The sequence below is a fragment of the Theropithecus gelada genome, chromosome 20, assembly GCF_003255815.1.
Source record: "Theropithecus gelada isolate Dixy chromosome 20, Tgel_1.0, whole genome shotgun sequence".
NCBI classification, from domain to species: Eukaryota; Metazoa; Chordata; class Mammalia; order Primates; family Cercopithecidae; genus Theropithecus; species Theropithecus gelada.
The window spans coordinates 43,378,275-43,403,630 of NC_037688.1; the positions used below are offsets into that span (position 1 = coordinate 43,378,275).

Here is a 25,356-nt window from a genome sequence, read left to right on the forward strand (position 1 = left end):
AAAAAAAAAAAAAAAAAAAAAAAAAAAAAAAACAGAAAAATGGGTGGCATAACGGCCAACCACCAACCACCCCCAGGCTCAGTCCCCCGAGCGAGGGAGTCAGAGCCATGCCTGGCAGCCAGGGGTCTGCACAAAAATGAGGAGTGTCTGAGAAACTGTCACAGCCAAGAGCCTAAGGAGGTGTGACAACTAAATGTCATGTGGGATCCCACGACAGAAAAAATGTATGCGGGAAATTGGAATCATGTGGACATTAGTTAATAATAACCAATCTAGCCGGGTGCAGTGGCTCATGCCTGTAATCCCAGCGCTTTGGCAGGTTGAGGCAGGAGGATAGCTTGAGCCCAGGAGTTCAACACCAACCTGGGCAACATGGTAAAACCCCCATCTCTACTAAAAATGCAAAAACATTAGCCAGGTGTGGTGGCGCTTGCCTGTAGTCCCAGCTACTTGGGAGGCTGAGGTGGGAGAATTGCTTGAGCCCAGGAGATGGAGGTTGCAGTGAGCTGAGGTTGTGCCACTGCACTCTAGCTTGGGCAACAGAGCCAGGCCCTGTTTCAAAAAAACAAAAAGTGTGGATATTAGTTAATAAGAATGGATCTGGCAGGGTGCGGTGGCTCATGCCTATAATCCTAGCACTTTGGAAGGTCAAGGCTTAAAGCTAAGAGTTTAAGACTAGCCCAAGCAACAAAGCAAGACCCCTTCTCTACAAAAAAAAAAAAAAAAAAAAAATTAGCTGGGCATGGCGTTGTACACCTATAGTCCCAGCTGCTTGGGAGGCTGAGGCAGGAGAATTACTTGAGCCCCAGAGATCAAGGCTGCAGTGAGCTGTGACTGTGCCACTGCACTCCAGCCTGAGCAACAAAGAGAGAGTGAGATCCTGTCTCAAAAATATAAATAAATAAGTATATAAATAAATAAAATAGCAATAAAGAACAATGGATTTGTATTGATTGGTTTGCTGTAATGAGTGGACCGTGTGAGCGTAAGATGTTAATAACAGCAGAAGCTAGTGTGGGGTATATGGGAACTCTCTGTACTATCTTTTCAATTTTTCTGTCAATTAAAACTGTTCTAAAAAATAAAGTCTATTTTAAAAAAACAATGACAAGCTACCAACCCAGGAGAAAACCTTCATCTTTCCCACCAAGCCCCAGGCAGCCCTAAGGGACCTTCCCCAGGACAGTTGCTGGGGCCAGTCTCGTTCCCAGGAGCCTGTATCCATGGTGATGCTGGAGTTAACCCAGGCTGGAGCTGACGTTCCCCCCGCAAAACCTCAAAGACCACAGAGGTCCTCCCAGGTAGCCCTGACGCCCCAGCCAGCCACTCTAGCGGAAAAGCCCACACCTGCAGTTGAACTCTTCCTGCGGAGGCCCCCACACACCTGCAACTACCTCCACAGCAGGAAGGTGTAAAGGCTCCTTGGGCACCATCTTTAGTGCCTATCTCAGAAAACTCTCGAGACCTGACCCAGGAGATCTTCCCAGTTGCTGCTCCATCTTACAGACACAGAAACTGAGGCCTGGGCACAGGAAGTGACTTGCACAAAGTTGCAGTCAGTCAGAGGCTGACCCAGAACATGAACTTGGATCTCTGACCCCAGAGCCATTTTGCCAGTGGTCCTCAAAAGTACACAGCCACTGGAATTCCCCCAGAGGACATGTTGAAAACCCTGAGTTTCTGACTCAGTTGATCCAGTGGGTCCTGAGAATCTGATGGTCTGACTGGTTCCCAAGTGATGCCTACGCAGAAGGTCCCGGACCCCACTGAGAACCATGCAGCAGGACCACGCCATTTCCTTGGCTGTGCTGCCCTGCTGGAGCCTGATGAGGGAGCACTTAGGAACCAAGGAGACGACTCCCTCGTTCCCCTTCTGTCTGTGGAGCCAACCTCTCCTAACTGGCCATGTGGCCTTGAGCCAGTGAGAGATCCCCTGTGCCTCAGTCTCCCCATCTGTAGAGTTCAGCTGTGATGAGGGTGGCCGTGCCCAGCTCCTGTTGATGCTGGCACGTGCCAGTCTTTATAGGGTAAGGTGCGAGGGAGATGTTCTTTGGCCCGTGGGACACTCCTGTGGGTCACAGTTGCCACGGCAAGGCCCTTGAGCAGAGGACTCTGCTTAAGGGGTGCCGCTGCAGCCCCTCTCCTTTGGACTCAGAAACAAAGGGGTGTTGGCACAGTTGTGTTCCTCCTATGCCACCCTCTCAATATCTACCACCCTTGGGCTGAGTCTTTGTTGCCAGACAGGAGAAGCACATTCCTGCCCCCCCACAGGGGAAGCTCAGAGGTGAACTGACTTGATGGGGACTGAATAGTGTCCCCCAAATTCACATCAACCCAGAACCTGAGAATGTGACCTTATTTGGAAATGAGGTCTTTGCAGATGTAATTAGTTAAGGATCTCGTGATGAGCTCACCCTGGATTTGGGGGCGGAGGGGCTCTAAATCCAACGCCTGGTGTCTTTACAAGAGGAGGAGAGGGAGGTTGAATGCAGGGCAACACGAAGAGAGGAAGGCCACGTGAAGACGGAGGCAGAGACTGGACCCAGGATGCCTGAAGCGATCAGAAGCTGGAAGAGGCTGAAAGGTTCCTCACTTGGGGCTGAGGAGGGAGGGTGACCCTGCCAGGGCCGATTTCAGAACCATGAGAGAATAAAAATTGCTGTTTTAAACCCCCAGTGTGTGGTCATTTGTCACAGCAGCCACCGGACAGTCACACACGGTAGAGACGGAAGCCAGCCCAGCAGTGGGCGGACCCCATCCCAGCCAGCCACGTTGGGTGCCATCGACACAAAGCCAGCCCAATAGGGAAGGGGCCTGGGTCTTCCTCGGTAGTTACACAGCCTCAGAGCCCATGGGGGAGCTGAGGAAGGAAGAGGTGGCGAGGGCTGGGGCTGTGGCTGGTCAGAGTCGGTGAGATGAAGCCCGCAGGGAAGAATGTCATACCCACTGTGACCCTCACACTCTGCTGAGTGTGTTCAGCCCACGCCTCCCGTAACCACGCCTCCCGTAACCACGCCTCCCGTAACCATGCCTCGCACNCACGCCTCCCGTAACCACGCCTCCCGTAACCACGCCTCCCGTAACCATGCCTCGCACTCTACTGAGCGGGCTCAGCCCACGCCCCTGTAACCACACCTCCCGTAACCATGCCTCCGGCAACCGCGCCTCCTAAGGGAATAAGAACAGGTCTCCAAGCCGCCTCCCTAAAGGAACCCATGTCTCATTTCTAGTTGGTGTGACCGTAGCTGGTCACTTCCTCTCCTTGGGCCTCAATTTCCCTATATGTAATGTAAGGCTTTGCAAGATGACTGCCAAGGTGCCTCCTGGCTCAGAAAGCCTACTTTGGTTCTAGAGGGAGAGATTCCCAGACTGGAGGGGGAAAGAAAGGAGGGCAGCAAACTAAATCCCCCAGACCAGGCAAGTGAACCCCCACATCAGCCAAGTGAACCCCCAGACCAGCCACTGAACCCCCACATCACCCAATCAAACCCCCAGATCACACAACTAAACCCCCAGACCAGCCAACTAAACCCCCAAGACCAGCCAAGTAAAGCCCCCAGCCCAGCCAAATAACCCCAGACCAGCCAACTGAACCCCCAGACCAGCCAAGTAACCCCAGTCCAGCCAACTGGACCCCCAGATTAGCCAATTAGTCCCCACACAAGACAGGTAAACCCTGTTAGACCAGCCAACCAACTGCCCAAGACCAGCCAAGTAAAGCCCCCAGCCCAGCCAAGCAACTCCCAGACCAGACAACTTAAACCCCATAGATCAGCCAACTAACCTCCCCATACGAGACAATCCCCCCAAGACCAGACAACTAAACCTCCAGACCAGACAACAAAATTCCCCAAACCACAAAACTAAATCCCCTAGACAACTGAACACCCCCTCCCCGATCAGCTGACTGAACCTCCCAGACCAGTGAACTGGACCCCACTCGTTGAAATGATGTTTGGAATACACTGAATTAAATAAAACATATTAAAAGTAATCGTACCCGTTGCTTTTTACCTTATTCATGGGACTGCTAGAAACGTTAAAATCTATTTCTACTGGATGGTGTGGCTCTAGATAGTATGCCCTTGGGCAGAGTCCTGTCTTTATGATTCTTCAAGTCCTCTCCAGAACCCAGCACTCAATAAAACCTGTGGGCTGGATGCAGGATGCCTCGGTTTACCCCAGAGGAAGCTGAGGCCTAGAGAGACAAGGTCACTTGCCCCAAGGCAGGAACCACTGTGTAATCTGTGGGGCTCAGTGGAAAATGAACATGTGAGGCCCATTGTTCAATATGCATTAAGAGCATTAAACTGAGCATGGGGCCTGTGTAGCCGCAGAGGTCACATGCCTGTGAAGCTGGCCCTGCTCCAAGGTCAAATCGTTGGTAAGGAGCAGAGCTGGGATTTGAACCCAGGGAGACCTGCAGCTGGGGGCATGGTACAGGAGGGTCACCTGGAAACAGCTGGGTGGGTCTGAGTCCTTGGCCAGGCTGCAGGGCTAGAGCACAGAGGCAGAGAGCCTGGGTCCTGGCGGGTCCCTCCTCCTGGTGCCCTGGGCAGCATGTAGTGCTGAGGCCCCAGGGAGTGAGAGTAATTGTATCCAGGGCTGAACGGTGCCCGCTCCAAAAGATACACCTAACCGGAACCTATGAGTGGGAATCTAACATTGTTGAAAACAGGGTCTTTGTGATTTTTTTTTTTTTTTTTTTTTTTTTGAGACAGGGTCTGGCTCTGTCACCCAGGCTGGAGTGCAGTGGTGTGATCACGGCTCATTGCAGCCTTGACTTCCTGGGCTCAAGGGATCCTCCCACCTCAGCCTCCCAAGTGGCTGGGACTACAGGCATGCACGTCACCATTCCCCGATAATTTTTGTATTTTTTGTAGGGATGGGGTTTTGTGATGTTGCCCAGACTGGTCTTGAACTCCTGGGCTCAAGAGATCCTCCTGCCTCAGTTTCCCAAAGTGTTGGGATTACAGGCATGAGCCACCGTGTAGCCCTGCAGATATAATTGAGTTAAGGATCTTGAGATGAGATTATCCTGGAATAGGGTGGGCCCTAAAGCAAATGACAGTTGTCCTTAAAAAAGAGGGGAAGACAGAAGAAGAAAGCCATGTGCCACAAGGCAGAGGCTGGAGCTAAGCGGCCACAAACCAAAGGATGGCTGGTGCCACCAGGAGCTTGGCAGGAAGGAGCCTCCCTAGATCTTCCAGAAGAAACGAGGCCCTGCTCACACCTGGATGTCACACCTCTGGCCTCCAGAACTGTGAGAGAATAAATTCCTGTTTTAAGCCACCTAGTTTGGGGTAATTTCTTACAGCAGCCCTAGGACAGTAAGATGCCATGTTACTGAGTTCCTGGTTACTTCAAATGTCGAGTTACAATGTTTCTCTCCAGGCTGGGCGTGGTGGCTCACGCCTGTAATCCCAGCACTTTGGGAGGCCAAGGCAGGCAGATCACTTGAAGTCAGGAGTTGGAGACCAGCCTGGCCAACATGGTGAAACCCCGTCTCTACCAAAAATACAAAAATGAGCTGGGCGTGGTGGCAGGCGTCTGTAATCCCAGCTACTCTGGAGGCTGAGGCAGGAGAATCGCTTGAACCCGGGAGGCGGGGGTTGCAGTGAGTTGAGATTGCACCATTGCACTCCAGCCTGGTGACACAGCGAGACTCTGTCTCAAAAAAAAAAAAAAAGAGTTCTGGCCCCCCTACTCCCCATTCCCAGAGTCACCACCATGCTTGTGCGGGCCTCATCACCTTCAGAGACCCAGGCTGGGCAGGTGGGGGTGGGCAGGGGCTGGTAGCACCAAAGCCAGCCATGAAAAATGGATGGACAAGCAGTGCTTGGGGCAGGTGCCATTCCAGCACTTAGCAGCTCTAGAGCCGACAGGAAGGTGGTCCTTTTAAAAGCTCCCAGCTCCAGGAACCCTGAGCTGGCTGCCTGTGCTTTCACTCATGAGGGGCCGGGGGTGGGTGGTGTCGGAGTGCATTTCCCAGGCACTGTCAGGATCTGCAGAGTCTTGGTCTACCTTCCTGATCAAGCCCTGGCCTTGGGCTGGAAGAAAAGTGGTCCCAGAGACACCTCCAGGGGCCTGGTTTCTTTGTCAAAGATGTCCTGACACAATCACCAAAAGGTGGAAACAACTCAGTGTCCATCATTGGAGAAGCAGATAAAGAAAACGTGGTCTGTCCACATGGTGGAGTAGTATTCAGCCGTGAAAAGGAATGAAGCAGTGACGCGTGCCTCAATGTGGATGAGCCTAGAAAACGCCACGCTGAGCGACAGAGGCCAGACACAAAAGGACAAATGCTGGATGATTCCACGGACATGAGGTCCTTAGAGCAGATTCCTAGAGACGGGAAGTAGAATGGTGGCTGCCAAGGGCTGGGGGAGGGAACGGGGAGTTAGTGTTTAATGGGGACAGAGTTTCAGTTGGAGATGATGAAACCTTCATTCTGAAGATGGGTGGTGCGATGGTTACACAACATTGTGAACGTGCTTAATGCCACTAACCTGTACACTTCATGGTTAAAACGGTAAGTTTTATGTGATACATATTATTTTTTAAAGAAAAGTGTCCTCAATGCCTACTTTGTGCCAGAAACTGGGAAACTCACGTCAAAGGGAAGAAAGTCCTCAAGTTTCAAGGGTTCAGGCTTGACCCTCTCAACCACTGTCTGCGGCTGGATCAACCTCAACCACTCACAGATACTCATTCGACAAACATCTCCCCGCTCCTCTGTGGGGTCAGGCTGGAGTCTCAGAGGAAGGCAGGCCCTGGAGGGTACGCGGGCTGTTTGTGTCTGTCTGGCATCCCATCCCGCTTGGCAAAGGACACCCCGATTTTCACCATGGGAACCAATCTCTCTGCAAGCGGTCTTGGAGGAGCTGTCAATCAAGATGCACCTCCACGCCAGGGGGGCGGGCCTAAGACCTAAGCTGGGCCAATCAGATGCTCTCCTGGAGCGGATTCCTCCCAGCCTGGGAACCTAAAAGGTGGTCCATTCATCCCGGCTCCCAGCAGGGACCTTTTCATTCCTCCTTACTTTACTCTTCCTGTGGGCTCCCCTTGGCTTTCCAGTAAATTCCTTGTTAACCAATATCCGCTTCTGTAGCTTGCATCCAAAAGCCCTAAGCCTGCCTAAACCCAAAGGATGGGCTACAGAGCCTGGTGAATTTGACGAAGGAAATAATACAATTAATTAAGAGCAGCCACCGCCAGGGTGCACCAGGCCCTGCTCTGGTGCTCCTGGTGACCTGAGACGGGTCCACCATGATCCCCATTTTACTGATAAGGAAACTGAGGCTCTTGATCTAGGTCTTACAGAGGCATTGGTGAGGCCACAACTCACACAATGCAGGCTGATTCCAGGCCTGGCTCAGTTCCTGACCACCTCTCCAGGTGCGTAGGTGACCTCTGCCTGGAAGGGGCTGCTGGGGTCAGGCAGGTGGCCCTGGGGCAGGCTAGGAGCCTGGCCCTCAAACTACTGGCCATGGGACACCTGGAGCCAGAGTTGGTCTCAGGCAGCAGGGCCGCAAGTCAGAGCAGGCGGGTATGCTGGGTCTGGACCAGTGGCCGCCCACGTGACTCCCAGATTTTCGGCTGGGGAGACCAAAGCAACTGTCACCAAGGTAAAGAAGAGGGGGCAGCAATGGACTTGGGATGGGAGGTCTCCTCCCGCATTGGTCTGTCCCAGGACAGAAGACAGGACGGAAGTCTGGGCCGCCTTCGCCAACACCCACAACACCCTTCAGTGGTTTTGTGTCCTTCTAGAACTTTCTCCTGCTGGCCTTCTCTCCCAGCACCTGGACGCTGGACCTCCTGTCTGGGTGATAACAGGCCCCAGATGTGTCCTCGGGAAAAAAAACAGCCCAGCGTGTAACTGGCTCCTTCGCAAAGGTCTCCTCCTCCCTCACTCTCCACAGCCTGGGATTAGGCCCCCTGAGGGGGACACTGAGGCCCCAGGGCACTGCCACCTTCTCAGTCACTCACTGCTAGTGAAATGGAAGGGCCGGGCGCGGTGGCTCAAGCCTGTAGTCCCAGCACTTTTGGAGGCTGAGACGGGCGGATCACGAGGTCAGGAGATCAAGACCATCCTGGCTAACACGGTGAAACCCCGTCTCTACTAAAAAATACAAAAAACTAGCCGGGCGAGGTGGCGGGCGCCTGTAGTCCCAGCTACTCGGGAGGCTGAGGCAGGAGAATGGCATGAACCCGGGAGGCGGAGCTTGCAGTGAGCTGAGATCCGGCCACTGCACTCCAGTCTGGGCGACAGAGCAAGACTCTGTCTCAAAAAAAAAAAAAAAAAAAAAAGAAATGGAAGGCCTTGGGGGGGTGCTCAGGGTCATGACAAGCATTTTTAGGGTACCTGCTGTGTACAGGACTGCTTTAAGGGATGGTGCCCCGCTCTCTCTGCAGGGCAGAGGGCTTCATCTCCCCTCCCTCCTGCCCCCCAGCGCAGCCCACCCCCTGCCATGAGAGCTGGTGGGGGCAGAGGTGCAGGCCTTACCTTTCAGGCAGGACATCTTAAGCCCCATGCTGGCGCCTCTGCAGGCCTGTGGAGAGAGGAGAGCGCTCAGAGGGGGGACGGGCACAACTCGTTTGTGTTGGCCATGTGCGGCCAGGCCCCCACCCCTGGCTCTGACGAGTGCAAAACAGGAGGTTGTGGTGGAGAGAAACCACCGGCCTCCAGGTCACGCCACCTGTCAACTGCATCTGGGCTGGATTTGCTCAAAGAGGGAGTCTGTGCTGGTGGAAAAAACTTACGGGTGCCTCAAAGTTAAATATACAGGAAGCCAAGGTGGCGTCTGCAGCCCTGGCTCTCTGAGGTCACTTGAACCCAGGAGGCGGAGGCTGCAGTGAACTGATCATAGGGAACCGACACCGCCAAGCCTTTCCTTTCAAGAGCCACAGGACAGCTGCAGCTGCAGAGATGTGAAGACCTGCCAGCCAGGGCTCGGGGGTGGCCCAGAGGCCCCCATGGCAGTGCACCTCCCGTTCTGTTTTTTTTTTTTTGAGACGGAGTCTCACTCTGTCACCCAGGCTGGAGTGCAGTGGCCAGATCTCAGCTCACTGCAAGCTCCGCCTCCCGGGTTTACACCATTCTCCTGCCTCAGCCTCCCGAGTAGCTGGGACTACAGGCGCCCGCCACCTCGCCCGGCTACTTTTTTGTATTTTTTAGTAGAGACGGGGTTTCACCGTGTTAGCCAGGATGGTCTCGATCTCCTGACCTCGGGATCCGCCCGTCTCGGCCTCCCAAAGTGCTGGGATTACAGGCTTGAGCCACCGCGCCCGGCCGCACCTCCCTTTCTAATGCTGCCATTTTTTTTTCCCTAATGCAGGTTCTTTGGAGATCTGACAGCCTGAGCTATAGAGCCCGTGTGGCCCCCAGCCCACAGGGTATTAGAATTATCCCAACCAGTGTTCTCATGATGTTCCTGTGACATGAGGCATCCTCAGTTCTGAGCAATTGAAAAATAAAAGCAGCAGCCAGTGGTGCAGGGCCCCTGCGTGCTCTTGACACTCATTCCTCAGTAACAGCCCCACAAGGTACTATTACTGTCACCACTTCACAGACACAAAAATCAGGGCTCAGAGAGGTGGTGGCACCTGCCTGAGGCTACTAGCTTGCTAGGGACTGTGGAGCTGACACTCGAACCCAGGACTGTCCTGATCCCCAGGCTGGAGCCCCACCCCACAGGGGCCTGTAGTGTGCAGAGGTCCAGAGGAAGATAAAGGCACAATCCATGAGAGGAGCCCCAGGGGGTGGGAGGTCAGGCAGGAACAGGTGGGGAGAAACCAAAGATGGGTTGGACCTGGGGTTTTTGGGGCTGGTTTTGAGTTAAGAGCTTATTCTGAGGATGCCAAGGAGCAAGTCTGCTTTCTAGAAGGGTGTGTGGCTAGGGCCTGTGAGGAGACCCCAGGCCTGGCCCTCGTCTGCAAGCTGTTGGTGGACTGGTAGCATCAGCAACCCGGAGGCTGGGGAGCAAGGCAGCAGCTCAGGCCCACCCAGGGGCACAAGGTCCCAGGGATTCCTGTGCCTCTGAGGTCAGAGATGCTTGCTCTGGGCCAGAAATCGGAGAGGTGAATGTGAAGATGGCAGGTCAGGAAAGGTTTGGAGAAGGAGCTGGAAGTCCAGGTGGAGCTAGTAAGACATGGGTGGGAGATACCACCAGGACATAGAGTGAGGGCCTGGGGAAGACAGGGAGAGCCAGAGATACTGATGGAGCGGGCGTGGGCCAGCTGCGTATGAAAGGTGGCCATTCCAACTTAGCAGTGGTCTCTGGGGCTTCCCCACTGCACCAGCTGGGCCAGGTCCCAGCCATGTGACCACGGAGAGTTTATCTCAACACTTCACTTTCCTCATCTTTAAAATGGGATGAGGTGGCCAGGCACAGTGGCTCAAGCCTGTAATCCCAACATTTTGGGAGGCCAAGGCGAGTGGATCAGGAGTTCAAGACCAGCCAGGCCAACACGGTGAAACCCCGTCTCTACTAAAAGTAAAAAAATGAGCCAGGCATGGTGGTGGGTGCCTGTAATACCGGCTACTCGGAGGCTGAGGCAGGAGAATCACTTGAACCGGTAGGTGGAGGTTGCAGTGAGCTGAGATTGCGCCACTGCACTGCAGCCTGGGCGACAGAGTGACAATTCATCTTGAGAAAAAAAAAAATTTTTAAAAAGGGATGAGGCACATAATGGTCTCATTGAGCAGCAGCGAGGACTGAGTGTCGGGAGGTGATCTGTGCTGGGAATAGAGGAAAAGTCTGAGCAATGTCAGCTGCTGCCATCCCTTATGACAGCGAGGGAGGGAAAGGAGGTCGAGGTTTCCAGCTAGACCTTTTCTTGATGTTCCCAGAATGGCCCATGGAACAGCAGCACAGGCTTCCCGGGAGCTGTGCCTGCAGAGTCTCAGGCCCTGAGCTGGCCCAGCCCACTCAGAACCTGCATCCGCACTACAGCCAAGAAGAGCTGGGCCCTGCAGCGTCCGCACATCGCCCAGGAGCTTTACAAAATACTGCTTCTTCCGGATTAGGTAACTCACAGCTGTCATCCCAGCACGTTGGGAGGCTGAGGCATGAGGATCGCTTGGGGCCAAGAGTTTAAGACTAACCTAGGCAACATAAGAAGACCCTGTCTCTATAAAACAAGCTTACAGCCAGGCGCAGTGGCTCACATCTGTAATCCTAGCACTTTGGGAGGCTAAGGTGGGCAGATCATCTGAGGTCAGGAGTTTGAGACCAGCCTGGCCAACATGGTGGAACCCCATCTCTACTAAAAATACAAAAAATTAGCTGGGTGTGGTGGTGGGTGCCTGTAATCCCAGCTACTTGGGAGGCTTAGGTAGGAGAATCTCTTGAACCCGGGAGGTGGAGGTTGCAGTGAGCCAAGATCGTGCCATTGCACTCCAGCCTGGGCAATAAGAGCAAAACTCCATCTCAAAAACAAAAAACAAGCTTGTACAACCCGCAGCCTTCCAGCCGCCTGCAGCCCAGGACGGCTTTGAATGTGGCCTAACACAAATTCGTAAGCTTTCTTAAAACATTATGAATTTTTTTTGCGATTTTTTGTTTTTAAGCTCATCAGCTATCGTTAGTGTATTTTATGTGTGGCCCAAGACAATTCTTCTTCCAATGTGGCCCAGGAAAGCCAAAAGTTTGGACACCCTAGCTATAAAACATTTAAAAAAATTAGTCAAGCGTGGTGGCCTGTGCCTGTAGTCCAAGCTACTCAGGAGGCTGAGGCGGGAGGATCACTTGAGCTCAGGAGGTTGAGGCTGCAGTGAACCTTGAACTTGATTGTGCCACTTCACACCAGCCTGGGTGACAAAGCAAGAGCCTGTTTCTTAAAAAAAAAACAAAAAACAAAAAACAAAAACTGCTGCCTGAGTCCCACCCCCAGAGATTCCAGGGCAATTGGTCTGGTGTGTGGCTGGCACTGGGATTTCTTTTTTTTTTTGAGATGGAGCCTCACTCTGTCGCCCAGGCTGGAGTGCAGTGGCACAACCTTGGCTCACCGCACCCTCTACTTCCCAGGTTCAAGTGATTCTCCTGCTTCAGCCTCCTGAGTAGCTGGGACTACAGGGGTGCACCATGACACCCAGCTATTTTTTTTTTTTTTTTGTATTTTTAGTGGAGATGGGGTTTCATCATGTTGGCCAGGCTGGTCTCGAACGCCTGACCTCAAGTTATCCACCCACCTCAGCCTCCCAAAGTGCTGGGATTTCAGGTATGAGCCACCGCGCCTGGCCTGGCACTGAGATTTTTAAATGCTCCCTGCAGGACTCTCACATGCAGGAGAGAGAATCCTTCCCTACGGGAGGAGTGAGGGGTAGCGAAGGAGTGGGGCTGGGGCTGAGGGACAGAGGGCCCAGGCCTGCGGGAGTGACAGACACATTTCCTGGCACTCACCATGGGCCCGACACTGTTCAGAGCCTTTTATGTATATTATACACACACATATACATATACATATACATATACATATACATATACATATACATATACAGTGAATCCTCACAACAACCCCATGAAGTTGGGACCATTCCTGTCCCATTTCACAGGAAACATCTAACAGGAAACAGCACAGAGGAATTTGTTAACTTGCCTAAGGTCATCTGGGTAGCAAGTGACAGAGCAGGGATTTGAAGCCAGAACTTTGGACTGTGGAGCCTACGCCTTTAGTGACCAGGCAGACCTGGAAAGTCCTGGAGTCCCCAGGGGACAGAGCTTCCAGGAACAGAGGAGGGTGGAGCACACCTCATCTCCATCCCTTATCCATTGTGCCCATGCTGGCTCTCCTGCCGCCAGCCTTGCCAAGGGGTCCTGCAGCCCTGACGTCAGGGTCAACCACAAAGAAGCCAGAGGGAAAGCTGCACAGAGCCCCAGGGCCTCTGCTGGCCAGGCTTCCCAACCTCCCTGGACTGCGGCTGCTGGGAAGATAGACTCAACATCCCAGCGACGTGCAGACCGGCCCTGCACAACGTACTCGGATTCTATCAACTATTCCCTTTCATCCTGTCTTTGTTCAGCATTGATCGCAGCCCACCCGGCGAGTTTTGAAAACCAGTAATCTGTACGGAAGTCCTCACGGATGGAATGATGTCTGGAATTTGCTGTAAAAATACTCCAGTAAAACAACAAAATGCTGTAGGGAGCAGGGAGGCGCCACCATGCGAGCAGCGGGATGTTGTTTACTGTTGAGACTGGGAGACAGGAGAGCATGACATCCTGGTGTGTTTGTTTCAAAAGTAATGCTCAGCCTGGGCAACATGGTGAAACCCCATCTCTACAAAAAAGTACAAAATTTAATCGCTCATGGTGGCGCATGCCTGTAATCCCAGCTACTCAGGAGGCTGAGGTGGGAGGATCGCTTGAGCCTGGGAAGTGGAGGCTGCAGTGAGCCATGATTTTGCCACTGCACTACCTGGGAGACAGAGCGAGACCCTGTCTCAAAAAAGAAAAGAGAAGAGAAGAGAAGTAATAAAATGGTCAGAAGAGAAACAACTGTATTTTAGATTACAGTCTGGGGTCAATATTAAATTTTCAGATTATGATTATTGTACTGTGTTTTTTTTGTTTTTGTTTTTTTTTGAGACGGAGTCTCGCTCTGTCGCCCAGGCTGGAGTGCAGTGGCCGGATCTCAGTTCACTGCAAGCTCCACCTCCCGGGTTTACGCCATTCTCCTGCCTCAGCCTCCCGAGTAGCTGGGACTACAGGCGCCCGCCACCTCGCCCGGCTAGTTTTTTGTATTTTTTAGTAGAGATGGGGTTTCACCAGGTTAGCCAGGACGGTCTCGATCTCCTGACCTCGTGATCCGCCCCTCTCGGCCTCCCAAAGTGCTGGGATTACAAGCTTGAGCCACCGCGCCTGGCCTATTGTACTGTGTTCTTTAAGAAATGGTCCTTGCTCGTCTGGGCGCAGTGGCTCACGCCTGCAATCCCAGCACTTAGGGAGGCTGAGGCGGGTGGATCGTCTGAAGTCAGGAGTTCGAGACCAGCCTGGCCAACATGGTGAAACCCCGTCTCTACTAAAAATACAAAAATTAGCCAGGCGTGGTGGCAGGCACCTGTGATCCCAGCTACTCGGGAGGATGGGGCAGGAGAATCACTTGAACCCAGAAGGCAGAGGTTGCAGTGAACTGAGATTGTGCCATTGCACTCCAGCCTGGGCAACAAGAGCAAGACTGCCTCAAAAAAAAAAAAAAAAGAAAAGAAAAGAAAAGAAAGAAATGGTCCGTACTCTTAGAAAATCTACACTGATGGCTGGGCATGGTGGCTCACGCTTTGTAATCCCAGCACTTTGGGAGGCCGAGGCAGGCAGATCACCTGAGGTCAGGAGTTCGAGACCAGCCTAGCCAACATGGTGAAACCCCATCTCTACTAAAAATACAAAAACTTATCCAGGCGTGGCCAGGCGCAGTGGCTCACACCTGTAATCCCAGCACTTTGGGAGGCCGAGGCTGGTGGATCATGAGGTCAGGAGATCGAGACCATCCTGGCTAACACGGTGAAACCCCGCCTCTACTAAAAATACAAAAAATTAGCCAGGCGTGGTGGCAGGTGCCTGTCGTCCCAGCTACTCGGGAGGCTGAGGCAGGAGAATGGTGTGAACCTGGAAGACGGAGCTTGCAGTGAGCCGAGATTGTGCCACTGCACTCTAGCCTGGGGGACAGAGCAAGAATCTGTCTCAAAAAAAAAAAAAAAAAAAAATTATCCAGGCATGGTGGTGGGCATCTGTAATCCCAGATACCTGGGAGGCGGAGGTTTCAGTGAGCGGAGATTGTGCCACTGCACTCCAGCCTGGGCGAGAGAGTGAGACCCTCAAAAAAAAAAAAAATATATATATATATATATACACTGACACGTTTGGGGTCAAGAGTCATCATTTCCATAACTTAACTCTCAAATTGTTCAGTAGGAAAATAATAGGAAAATAATGATATGCACGAATATGTGCAGGGAGAGATGAGAACGCGCATGTAGGTACATGTTCATTTCTGGCGAAGGATATTTGCAGGGCCTCTTTATATTCTCACAACTCTTCTTTAAGTTTGAAACTGCTTCAAGAAAAAGGCTTAAAAAGGAAAGAAAGGCAACATCCAGAAGAGACAGGGCAGCTCAATGACAGTCTGCGCATGCCTGGGCTCCCCACTCTGGTCTCCCATGGCAGGACGCAGGCGGCAGTGTGTGCGCCGGATACCGTTTTCCTCCTAGCAGCTTCTATGATTTGGTGGAGATGTGTTCCTGGGGCCAGGCTCCGGCCGAGCAAAGGATCTGTATTACGCTGTGCCAGGCAGCACCAGCTCCCAGAAGAGGTGTCTGGAACTGACAGGTTTTGTCTGAGCAGCTGTCTCGCCACTTGAAAGACCCCTACCTCAAAACACACAGGGGAAGGAAGGCAGGCAGGGAGGGAAGGAGGGAGGAAGCAAACCAGAGGATGGGGGACCAGGAGCAGCTTCAGTTGGGATTCAGGCGACACTGGGGGCAGGACGCAGTGAGGGTCAGGCAGGTGCAGCACCGAGGGTGGTCACGTCCACATAGGGCAATTTGATGTGGGGTGTGTGGAACTCCTGCAAGGAGAGTTTCACACGGCAAGTTTTCTCACCCCCCTCAGTGTCCCTGCAGTTGCCCTCGTTGTCATCCTGCTTCTGCCTCCCTCCCAGGACAGCGCGGAGGCAGTGGGCACAGGACTGGCTGAGAGGATGAGAAAGAATCGGGAGTCTAAAGGGGCTGCGTCACCTTAAGCAAGTCATTTCCCGAGTCTGAGGTGCTGGGCCTCGGTCCCCCAGGCTCTGTGTCCTCCTCCGCCAAACAGGCATCGATCACCAGCCTCCAGGACAGGGCCTGGGACAGAGTTGTCACCATCATCTTCATCATCACCACCACCGTTATCCGTCATTATCATCATTGTTCTCATCATTCTTATTGATATAGTTTGGATATTTGTCCCTTCCAAACCTCATGCTGAAATTTGATTCCGAGCATTGGAGGTGGGGCCTGATGGGAGGTGTCTGGGTCATGGGGCGATCCCTCATGAACAGCTTGTTTGGTGCCATCCTCACAGTAATGAATGAGTTTGCTCCCTATTGGTTCCTGCAAGAGCTGGCTGTTAAAAAGAAGCCTGGTGGCTGGGCGTGGTGGCTCACACCTGTAATCCCAGCACTTTGGGAGGCTGAGGTGGGTGGATCACTTGAGGTCAGGAGTTTGAGACCAGCCTGGCCAACATGGCAAAACCCCATCTCTACTAAAAACACAAAAATTAGCTGGCTATGATGGTGCACGCCTGTAATCCCACTTACTCAGGAGGCTGAGGAATGAGAATCGCTTGAACCCGGGAGCCAGAGGTTGCAGTGAGCTGAGATCATGCCACTGCACTCCAGCCTGGGTGACAGAGCGAGACTCCGTCTCAAAAAAAAAAAAAAAAGAGCCTGGCACCTTCCCTGCTTCCCACTTGCTGCCACCCTCTCGCCACATGATGTCTGTGGCTCTCCTTCACCTTCCGCCTGGAGTGGAAGCAGCCTGAGGCCCTCACCATCCTGGTGCCATGTTTCCTGTCCAGCATGCAGAACCATGAGCCAAATGAACCTTTTTTTTTTTTTTTTTTTTCCAGAGTTTCACTCTTCTTGCCCAGGCTGGAGTGCAATGGTGTGATCTCGGCTCACTGTAACCTCCGTCTCCTGGGTTCAAGCGATTTTCCTGACTCAGCCTGCCAAGTAGGTGGGATTACAGGCATGTGCCACCACACCCGGCTAATTTTGTATTTTTAGTAGAGATGGGGTTTCTCCATGTTGGTCAGGCTAGTCTTGAACTCCCGACCTCTCAGGTGATCCGCCTGCCTCAGCCTCCCAAAGTGGTGGGATTACAGGCGTGAGCCACAGCGCCCAGCATGAACCTCTTTTCTTTACAAATTATCCAGCCGTGGGTATTCCTTTGCAGCAACACAAATGGACTAAGACAGTTGTCACCTCACTATTGTTGTCATCCTTGTCACTGTCATCATTGTTGCTGCCACCTTCACCATCATCATCCTCATCATTGTCATCAGTGTGATTGCCACTAGGTACCACCAGGGCAGCCCCACTATGTGACTCCAGTTCCACAGTGTGGCCTGTTATGTTGGGGGTGAATTTATGTGGAAGTGTGGAGAGCCCTGTCCACTTCGTGAGATCCAGGGTTAGCCCCCTGCAGAGACCGCAGATGCTTACACGGGAGAGGGCCCCTTAGATGAGTTGAAATGTCTGAGAAGGAGGAGTTACAGCTTTGATTCTACATCTGTCTGAATAGAAGCCATACGGTTGTCTAACCATGGGGAGGAGCTACTTTTACCTTAAACTTCATTATCATCATGATGACAATATCAGCTGATAGATATCCTGCTGTTTTCAATGTGCCAAATTCTGGGCCAAGTTTGCTATAAAAACGATGCCACTGAACCCGAACATTGCCCTAAGAGATAAACATTATCACCATTCTGTTTTACAAATGAGGAGCTGGAGCTCACAGATGTCCAGCGACTCCCAGCACCCAGGGCTAGCAAGCTACAGCTCTGGGCTGCCAGACACCAGAGCCAAGCCCACATCACTGAAATGGGTTGCAGTGTTCTATTCCACACGCTGGAGTTCTAGATTGTTTGAGTTTGTTACAAACAAAAACACGTATCTTTGTAACTAGAAAATAAAGAGTTAAGGCCTGGTGCCGTGGCTCAAGCCTGTAATCCCAGCACTTTGGGAGGCCGAGACAGGCAGATCACCTGAGGTCAGGAGTTTGAGACCAGCCTGGCCAACACAGAGAAACCCTGTCTCTACTAAAAATACAAAATTAGCTGGGCGTGGTGGTGCATGCCTGTAATCCCAGCTACTCGGGAGGCTGAGGCAGGAGAATAGCTTGAACCCGGGAGGCAGAGGTTGCGGTGAGCCGAGATTGTGCCATTGCACTCCAGCCTGGACAAGAGCAAAATTCCGTCTCAAAACAAAAACAAAAACAAAAACATAAACACACAAAGGAAAAGAAAATAAAGATTTAATGGGAGAAAAAAAAGATTTAAGGCGAGGATACCCTTAGCTTGGCACAATGGTATGGGAGCAGTTGGGCCCAAAAGAACTGCTAGTTGAGGTATAAATGTTCTATCTTTTTCACACATTTGCAGGGGTGTGAAAAACTTCCGTTTCATATTGAATTGGGCTCTGTTTATGTTACCTTTGAAATATCAGATTGTTAATTATTTGCACAACAGCTTAAAGAAGAACAGGTTCTTTCTTGCACCCAGGCATAAACATCTCCCCGTCAGCCAGGAACAGTGGCTCAAGCCTGTAATCTCAGCACCGTGGGAGGCTGAGGTGGGCGGATCACCTGAGGTCAGGAGTTCGAGACCAGCCTGACCAACATGCAGAAACCCCATCTCTACTAAAAATACAAAATTAGCCGGGCACATGCCTGTAATTCCAGCTACTCGGGAGGCTGAGGCAGGAGAATCGCTTGAACTCGAGAGTTGGAGGTTGTGGTAAGCCAAGATTGTGCCATTGCACTCCAGCCTGGGCAACAAGATGAAACTCCATCTCAAAAAAAGAAAAAAAAAAAAATCTCCCTGTCGCCAAATGGTCACGGGATTCTCTCTGGTGACAAGGATGTGCAATTATAAAAACTGACTTCCGGCTGGGAGCAGTGACTCAAGCCTATAATCCCAGCACTTTGGGAGGCCGAGGCAGGCAGATCACGAGGTCAGGAGATTGAGACCATCCTGGCTAACACGGTGAAACCCCGTCTCTACTAAAAATACAAAAATTAGCCAGGTGTGGTGGTGGGCACCTGTGGTCCTAGCTACTCGGGAAGCTGAGGCAGGAGAATGGCGTGAACCCGGGAGGCGGAGCTTGCAATGAGCCGAGATTGCGCCACTGCACTCCAGCCTGGGTGACAGAGTGAGACTCTGTCTCAAAAAAACAAAACAAAACAAAAAAAACACTGACTTCCTTTGCAGAGGTCCACCCCCTCCTAAGGGGCAGCAACACAGAAGGACATCAGATGTCATGCATGCCACACAGCTTCTCTAAGGTCAAGAGCATCTCCAGGGACAAGTCCCACTTCCATGTTGGCTGTGTTTGTTTTTGCAACAGCCTTGAAGGCAGGTGCCACAAATTACCAGCCCACAACATGACTGATTGCCAGCTCGCCCTCTACAGATTTTCAGCGCAAACAGAAAAGCAAAATGCTGTGTTCTTTCATAAAGTCAAAAGCAACCAAGTTGTACACTGACTATCAGGGACAGAATCTCCCGCCGGCTGGAGGGACCCCGCTTATCAAAGACACAGAATCTCCTGCTGACTGGAGGGACCGTGCTCACTGCCTAGCAGAGACAGAATCTCCTGCTGGCTGGAGGGACCCTGCTTATCAAAGCGGGCTCCAGTGTTTGCCGATTCCCTCAGTTACCGCTTTTGTGGATTACAGAAGTTCAGCTCTAGGGTATGAGATAAACCCATCCTGGAGAGACTCATACAAGTCTAGAGCTGGAAGTGGTCAGAGAGAGGTGACTACGTAAAATACAGGATGCCCAGTTATCGCAGGGGACACACTCATAAAAACTCTTCTTTGTTTATCTGCAGTTAAACTTAGCCGGGGCTGGTTGCGATGGCTCATTCCTGTCATCCCAGCACTTTGGGAGGATGAGGCGGTGGGCAGATCACTTGAGGCCAGGAGTTCAAGACCAGTCTGGCCAACATGGTGAAACTCCATCTCTACTAAAAATATAAAAATTAGCTGGGCGTGGCAGAGGGCACCTGTAATCCCAGCTACTGGGGAGGCCAAGGCAGGATAATTGCTTGAACTTGGGAGACAGAGGTTGCAGTGAGTGGAGATCATGCCGCTGCACTCAAGCCTGGGCAGCAGAGTGAGGCTCCACCTCAAATAAACAAACAAAAACAATGAAAACTTAGCTGGATAACTTAGTTATCCTTGTGTTTATTTGCTGAATCTGACCACCCTATTCAAGGTCATCTGATTTCTAACATCTGGCTGTCCCAGATGGGGACCTGGAGAACCAGACAGGGAAAGTGAATGAACTGGTTCCTGCAGAGCCACCTCCCAGATGAAATCAGAGTAACCCCATGGAGGTCCTGAGTCACGGTGGCACCTTGCCCTGCTTGCCTAACAGAGACCTCCTGGGAGGACCCAGAAGAGGGTAGGGCTGAAGAAGAGTCACAGCTGAGGAATGTGACTGTTTGCCAGGTGAGTGGGCTGCAATCCCAGTGGGGCAGGGTGGTGGGGGAGGCTGGGCAAGCCCCTTCAGCTCTCTGGGCCTGGTCACACTGCAAGCAGGGAAGAGAGTGCAGGCAAGCGGGCTCCCAGCAGGCTCACGACACACATGGTGCTTTTCTTCCTTCTTTAGGAAAGCCACTTTCTTTCTGCAGCAGGACTCGAATTCCCGCAATTCCAGCCAAAGGAACTGGGTTGGGAAGCGATGCTGCAAGCATTCATGTGCTTCCTTCCTGGTCCACAGAGTGCAAAAGGAAGGGCTGCCTTCAGCTTAGCCATGGTCCTGCAGGGACAGTGAGCCCCTCTCTGAGTGGCTGGGACCTCCACCTGGCCCACAGGAAGCCTTCACCAGCAGGAAGCGAAACAGGATGGGGTGGGGGCAGAAGGCCCACCGAAATCCCCACCTGCTTGGCCTCCCACGGATGAGCCATGTGACTCACAGCAAAATACTTGCCCACTGCCCTCTCTGGGCCACTGTGAAATGACAGAGCTGAACACCTTAGGATTCAGGCACCTTTCTGTACATTACACGTCAATAAAAACATTTACCAAAAAATAAGAGGGCTTTGAAACCAGCCAGAGCAATATGGTGAAATCCTGTCTCCACAAAAAAATACAAAAATTGGCCGGGCAGGGTGACTCAAGCCTGTAATCCCAGCACTTTGGGAGGCCGAGGCAGGCGGATCACAAGGTCAGGAGATCGAGACCAATCTGGCTAACACGGTGAAACCCCGTCTCTACTAAAAATACAAAAAAATTAGCCGGGTGTGGTGTGGGCGCCTGTAATCCCAGCTACTCAGGAGGCTGAGGTAGAGAATTGCTTGAGCCTGGGAGGCGGAGGTTGCAGTGAGCTGAGATTGCATCACTGCACTCCAGCCTGGGTGACAGAGTGAGACTCCATCTCAAAAAAACGAAAACAAAAACAAAAAAAGGCTAGGCGCGGTGGCTCAAGCCTGTAATCCCAGCACTTTGGGAGGCTGAGGTGGGCAGATCACAAGGTCAGGAGATCGAGACCAACCTGGTTAACACGGTGAAACCCTGTCTCTACTAAAAATACCAAAAAAAATTAGCCGGGCTTGGTGGTGGGCGCCTGTAGTCCCAGCTACTAGGGAGGCTGAGGCAGAAGAATGGCGTGGGCCTGGGAGGCGGAGCTTGCAGTGAGCCGAGATCGCACCACTGCACTCCAGCCTGGGCAACAGAGCAAGACTCTGTCCCCCCGCCAAAATAAAAAGAAAAAAGGAAAGAAAAAAAAAAAAGATTTACATTGGTTCCATCTGGAAAGGTGGGAGAACTGAAGCGGGGAGTAGGTGGGAATTGGGGGACATGGCTTTTGGGTCATAGGAAGATTCAAAGATTTTCTGATTGGCAAATGGTTGAGTTATTATCTGGGCTGGGTGCAGTGGCTCACGCCTGTAATCCTAGCACTTTGGGAGGCTAAGGCGGGAGGATCATGAGGTCAGGAGTTTGAGGCCAGCCTGACCAACAGGGTGAAACCCCATCTCTATTAAAAATACAAAAATTAGCCAGGCATGGTGGCACGCGCATGTAATCCCAGCTACTCAGGAGGCTGAGGCAGGAGAATAGCTTGAGCCTGGGAGGCAGAGGTTGCAGTGAGCCGAGATCACGCCACTGCACTCCAGCCTGGGCAACAGAGCAAGACTCCATCTGAAAAAACAACAAAAAAACCCCAAAAGAGTTATTATCTAAAGACCTGGAACCAATAGAAAGGAATGTCTGGGTTACCATAAGGGGTTTGGCTTGAGAGAGAATGGACTGTACATGTTTCTTATCAGACTTAAAGGAACTCTCCTATTAATCTGAAGGTCTGCACTGATGTTAATGCTGGTCAGCTGGGCCTGAATTTCAAAAAGGAAGAGAGTATAATGAGGCATGTCTGACCCCACTTCCCATCATGGCCTGAACTAGCTTTTCAGGTTAACTTTGGAATGCCCTTAGCCGAGGGGAGTGATCCACTCAGATGATTGAGAGACTTCAAGTTTTTCGTTTTGTGTGTGTTTTTTGTTTTTTTGTTTTTTTTGGTTTACAACCTCTTACTAATTTTGTTTGTTTTTTTGTTTTAGAGAAAGGAGTCTCACTATGTTGCCCAGGTTGGTCTCAAAGTCCTGGCCTCAAGTGATGCTCTTGCCTCACCCTCCCAGCACACTGGGATCACAGGTGTGAGCCACTGTGCCTGACCCCATCATTACTTACTAATCTTTTTAATGATGGGGGATTATTCTCAGCAGGCCCAGAGGCCTAGCCTGGCTACCACTGTAGGTCAGAGCAATTCAGTATCATGGCTCAGGGTTCCAGCCCTGGCCTTGCCATTTTCTAGCCATGTGACCTTGCGTCAGTCACTTTGCCTTTACAAACTTCTGTTTCCTCATTTTTATTTTTTAATTTTTTGGGGATTTTTTTTTTTTTTTTTTTTTTTTTAAAGAGACAGGGTCTCCCTCTGTTGCCCAGGCTGGAATGCAGTGGTGTGATCATAGCTCACTGTAGCCTCAACTTCTTAGGCTTAAGGAATCCTCTTATCTCAGCCTCCTAAGTAGTTGGGACTACAGGTATGCATCACTCCCAGCTAATTTAAAAATTTGGTGTAGCTGGGCGGGGCGGGGCGGGGGGGGGCCGTCTCACTATGTTGCCCAGGCTGGTCTCAAACTCCTGGCCTCAAGCAGTCCTCCTGCTTTGGCCTCCCAAAGTACTGCAATTACAGGCGTGAGCCACTGTGCCTGGCCCTGCTTCCTCATCTTTAAAACGGGGCTGACCCGGTATTTGGTTGGAGAGTTGGTCAGGGGATTAAAACAGAAAACGCAGGGTCTGGTGCACGAGGAGTGCTGGGTAAGCATGAAATATCACTGCTCTCTTTTTCAGTGTCCACTGACGCGACGCTCCCAAGTCTCTGGAGGTGACCTACACCTTGGGCTGGGAAAATACACCCTACGTGGGTCTGGGGTGCACCCCACCGGCATGGGAAGGCGCTTCCAGGGAGAGGAGATTAGGTGGCGAGCTTTCAGCCTCCTTGGGGCTGGCAGAGGGATTAAGTGTTTCCATAAATACATGGCCTCCTCCCATCCGCAGGACCCGGTCCCCAGCGGTGGGGGCGCAGAACCCAAGGAGGGCGTGGCCTGCACAGGTGAGGGTGCTTTTTGGCGTTAACCCAGCCCAGGACAGGGGACTTCCCACAGCGTTGGGTGGGTGGGGTCTAGGCAGGAAACGCCAGAGCCTGTGACTCAGGGTATGCCTCTCAGAGCCTCAGTTTCCTCACCTGTACATTGAGGCGTTCGTTCCCCGAGGCCTGCACTACCTCCGAAGTGCCTTTGCCTCGCAGCCTTCCCTTCCTCCCTCTTCCTCCGGGCTCCAAAGTCTGTCCAGCCTGCACAGATTTTCCCTTGATCCCATCTGGGCCCCGCAGCCAGAGGCGGTCTGAGAGAAGTCCCAGCCGCCCTCGGACCCCGCCCTCCGCCTATCCCTCGGGGGAGCTGCGGGTGCCCCTTTTTACTGAGGCCTCCCCCAGTTCCGCCCGACCGCAGCCAGCCAGGAGAAGGCGCGCGTGCGTCCACACGGGTCGCCCTTTGCGGTTGCAAACATGCTTTGATGCCCTGGGAGCGCAGGGGGGCCCCTAAGTGAGGCGGTTCATAAATAATAGATTTGGAAATACTCGATAGAGGGGAAATGGTTCCTCGGGAGGCCTCCTGCCCCCGCCCCCCGCTGGGCTGCCTTCCAGCTCTCAGGAATGGCATTCTGGTCCATTCCCAAGGAACTCGTGACGGTGCGGGGTGGCCGGTGGGGAGTGGGGGCCAGAGGCTTCCGCGCGGGGACACACCCCCACCGCCGGTGCAAGTTGCACAGCGCCGCCAGAGCCGGGCCAAGTTTCCTAAAGCCTGTGTCTTCGCAGCAAAGTCTACAAGAAGTTGGGGGGACGCCCGGGCTCGCGTGGGTCCCCCACCGCCCCCCGAGCCGCGCCCCTGCAGCGGCTGGAGCTTGCGGGGCGTGGACGCCGCCCGGCAGGGGCCGCGTTGCTCGAGGAAGCCGGGCGTCCAGGAGAAGGGGCGGCGGGCACGAGGCGCGGGGCACTCACCGCTTCCTTCCTGGTGGGCTCACTGCGGAGCCGCGCCCGGGGCGCGCGAGGCCCGCCCGGGCGCTGGTGGTGGCGGCGGCGGTCTGGCTCGGGGGGCCGCGGCGACGAGCCTGCAAGAGAGAGCAGCGGGGGTCATGGCCCGGCCGGCGCTCGGGCCGCCGCGCGCCTCCCGCGGTCCCGCCCCGCTCCTGGAGGGCGGCGCTGACTGCAGCCGCCGGGCCGCGGGCGCCAGGATTGCACCGGCCGGGCGCGGGGCGGAGCGGGCCCGCCCGCCGTCTCCCTGGGGAGCGTGCCAGGACCCGCCCGGCGCCCTCGGCGGCGGTCCCGACCCCTCGCTGCTCGCCTGTTTCCTCCCGCTAGGCCCTGGGAGGTCACGGGGCAAGTTTGGGCTCCCCACCGTGCGCCCCTCTCCGGGGCTGTGTGCCGGGCTCCCTGCGGCCTTGCACCCCAGCCCTGGGTGGTGAAAAGGGGCACCAGGGTTCCTCCCATACTGGGGGGCCCGGCTCCAGTGAACCTCGTTGCCCGGATGCGAAGAGGGGAGGCGAGGACAAGAAGCTCCCCCGCCCCATCTCGCCGTCTGCAGCCGCCCTCCCCTGGTGCAGGACCCCAGGCACTGGTAGGCAGTGCCCCTTCCCTGTGGCTCCGGCTGTGGGGGTTCCCTTTTGCTCTCCAAGCAAGCCTTTGCACCCCACTTTTGGGGTGAACCTGGGGTTGCACCCTACAAGGAGGTCAGGGCTTGCCTTCTGACCCCCCGGGAAGCTTCAGGTGTTTGGCGATGACCTTGATAAGCTTCAGGGAGAGGAATCGCCCAGCTCCCCACGGTGTGGACACAGAGGTCTTTTGGCCAGATGGGCTTCTTAGAAGGCACACTCCCTCCATCAGCCCTACCTGTGTGGAGGCCTCTGCAGACACCTGCCCAGTGGGGCAGGAGGAACAGAAAGATGCCTGCCCTGTGCTTTCCATGTCATTGTCACAAGCCTGTGGTACCCTCTCCACCCTACAAGTCCAAGGTCTCCACACCCCGTGCCCTATATAT

General features: G+C 53.2%; 1 protein-coding gene across 2 annotated transcripts in view; it reads right to left on the minus strand.

The window, feature by feature from the left end:
- Positions 1-24,515, minus strand: part of C20H16orf74 (chromosome 20 C16orf74 homolog) — a 45,168-nt gene extending 20,653 nt beyond the window's left edge. For both annotated transcript variants that reach the window (XR_003117010.1, XM_025369678.1), the window contains exons 1-2: positions 24,321-24,515; positions 8,507-8,552 (exon numbers count right to left, since the gene is read on the minus strand). Coding sequence is in view for 1 of the 2 variants with exons in the window: in XM_025369678.1 (XP_025225463.1) it covers positions 8,507-8,534 (28 nt within the window). In the remaining variant the exon portion in view is untranslated. The remainder of the gene's footprint in view (positions 1-8,506; positions 8,553-24,320) is intronic.
- Positions 24,516-25,356: the final 841 nt, after the last annotated feature.